This window comes from Chinchilla lanigera, unplaced genomic scaffold (genome assembly GCF_000276665.1).
Source record: "Chinchilla lanigera isolate Chin_1 unplaced genomic scaffold, ChiLan1.0 scaffold00068, whole genome shotgun sequence".
Taxonomy (NCBI): domain Eukaryota; kingdom Metazoa; phylum Chordata; class Mammalia; order Rodentia; family Chinchillidae; genus Chinchilla; species Chinchilla lanigera.
The window spans coordinates 10686558-10689170 of NW_004955469.1; the positions used below are offsets into that span (position 1 = coordinate 10686558).

Genomic DNA, 2613 nt, shown 5'->3' on the forward strand with positions numbered 1-2613 from the left:
CACAGGGCCCATCCTGAGCTGTAGGGGCCAAAAGCAGCTGTCCAGGACAGGCTGAAGAGCTCAGGACAAATGCCCCAAACACCCACACACACACACACCCACCAGGCCTCTGCAGGGCTCCCAGGAAGCTGTGCCACTGCGAGGGGAGGGAGAAAACCTTCTTGCCGTTTTCTGAAGCAGTTGTGTGTCTACAAGGAGTGACCCAAGAATATGCTGCTGCCAAGTACCATCCAACAGAAAGGCATACTTGTGAAAACATTACAGGGATGTGTTTTTACCCACATTGTTCAACAGACCTGGCATTGTGTGACTTCTGGGTCTTTACCAAAGTCAAAAGGACCATGAAAGATAAACATTTTGTTACCTTGTTGGATACAGCCACAACAATATGTCAAAAGACACAAAAGATGACTTGCAGAACTGCTTCACAAAGAACTGCAGGAGCTAAAAGCAACTGTGCAGGATAGGCTCAAGATTAGCTCAGGACAAGTGCCCCAAATGCCCACACACACTCCCTCCCACCCACCAGGCCCCTGGTAAGAATGACGAAGTGAGTTTGAAGTGAGGGGGAGCATATTTTGGGGAGAATTAATGGCAATGTATCTTCATAAAATTTTTAAAATTTAAATATTCGCCATATTTTATAATCACCTCATTTGGCCTTTCGAACTTTGAGGTCTCACTGTATGAATAGAACAAGCACAACAGGGCTTTTTCTCTTCAGTGACCTACTGCAGGGAGTAATGTTGACACATAGTAGCCACACAATGGAGAAAACTATGCTAGACATTTTGTTACCTTATTGGATCGATTATTCCTGATACTCGAGTTTGTATCTCTTCTGCTTGAAAGAGCAGAAAATTCCAAATTCCACAAAAGGAATTTGGCTCGGCTCACATCAAGAGCCCTTTAGGACTCCGTAAGTGAAGGAAGGAAGGAATATTGTATGAATATAGCTCCCTTTCCTCCACCCAAGTAGTTTGGGAGATTGGGTAGAATGGGCCAGAAAAGGAGTGAGGAAAAAATCCAAAGGCGTTCTCTGTGACATCTACCCTTTCCCAAATCTGTACCAGCTGTAAACAGCTTCATTGTCTGTATGGCCACACTTTTTATAGCTGTCAAATGGCAATGTAGTTAAAAAACTAGAAATGAGAACATTCATGAATTAAAACCAGAACTTTAGTGAGCTGCTTCCCCAATAGCTTTCTAATTTATATGCAGTGGCTGACTTTAATACGTAAATTTTGTGAAATACTGAGTTGTAAAGATTTTGGGATCTTAAAGAGGACCTTCACTCAACTACTTTCCCTTTGCTTTGTACGTATATCCATCTCCCCTGCACAGCTCCTTGTGCCTGATATTTTACTTGTGTTTATACCTGGCTCAGAAGTTACAGAAAAGTAGTGCCATGCTATTTTCATTATTTTGGTATTTTCCCTGTCATTTTCAGATACACTGCTGTCTATTTAGTGGATATTCATTATTCAGTAAGTCAGTTATACTAAAAGCTGGAAATTAGTAGTCATGGGAAATTCTCATACTTTGCAAAAGAGAGGATCCTCAGGAAAAGCCAGAGGAATAAACCTGAAGCAGCCATTTCCTCAATATTTTCACAACCAGTTGATGCCTCTTGACCAGTTCTCTCCTTAAATGGCCGGGAAGAAAATGTCAAAGGCCTTTGTCAGGAAAAACTATTTCTCAGATTGCCCTCTCTTCGTGTAGTCATCTTGCTCTGTGAGAATCTTAAAGGAACACTCGATCTCCAGTGTTACTGATTAAGAAACTAAGTGCCGCAAAGTACCACAAATAGGCGAGGCTAAACCTGTTTTCTAAGTAATAATTATAGTAGCAAAAAATCTGGAAGCAATCTAAATGTAAGAATGATGTATTGCTGGGAATATAGCTCAGAGGCACAAGCGCCTTCCGGGCAAGCACAAGGTCCTGAGTTCGATTCCCAGTACCAAGAAGAAGAAAAAAAGAATGATGTAAATACGGTTTTTCCATCCTGGAATATAATTACAAATGAAAGTAGCAACATGAAAACAAGGGTGTGCAGTATTAGTACCAAAGGGGGGGGGGCAGTTAATAGGGCTTATTTGAAAGGGAAGGGATGCCGGTAGAGAGAAGCCGTGAAGAATCTTGTTTATTCAGCACGCATTTGTTAACTGCACACCTACTGTACCCCCGGACTTGGACAAGGACTCGGATGAAGGAAGGGAAGAAATCCCTACTGTAGACAACTTAGAGCGCACTGGTACTTTACCGCTCCTCGTAAAAAGCGTTTTTCCGCACTGTTTTGGGTTGAGCGGCTCTTCGTCGTTCTGTGTGATTGAATTGTGCTGTCAACTGTGCCGCCACAACGTTCGCTGCGGACTCTCGGACTCCCGCGCGCCGGGCGCTGGGCTCGGTGTAGAGAGGTAGGGGTGAGGGAACGACCGGGGCCTCAGCCCTGCACTCCGCACAGTCTCGTTGGAGACAAGCCAACAGGCTCGACACTCACAGCGCTTGAAAGTATGCGGGGCAACTGGGGGCGCGCTGGGAGGCCGCGTGCGCGGGGCCGGGCCTCGCCCGAGGTGAGCACGCGGCCTAACGGCAGGAAGCAGCCGGGCCCGC

At 45.3% G+C, this 2613-nt stretch overlaps 2 protein-coding genes across 3 annotated transcripts in view; both read left to right on the top strand.

Moving 5' to 3' along the window:
* Nucleotides 1-961: 961 nt before the first annotated feature.
* The window catches only part of Spdya (speedy/RINGO cell cycle regulator family member A), a 57290-nt gene continuing 55638 nt past the window's right edge, over nt 962-2613 (top strand). For both annotated transcript variants that reach the window (XM_005400534.2, XM_005400535.2), the window contains exon 1: nt 962-2417. The gene's annotated coding sequence lies outside the window, so the exon portion shown is untranslated. The remainder of the gene's footprint in view (nt 2418-2613) is intronic.
* LOC106150256 (atherin-like) lies at nt 2410-2613 on the top strand (the record flags this gene model as incomplete). The annotated part of the gene is given in 1 exon segment (XM_013522620.1): nt 2410-2613. A coding segment is annotated over 1 exon segment (100 nt), but the record flags the coding sequence as incomplete, so codon positions are not given.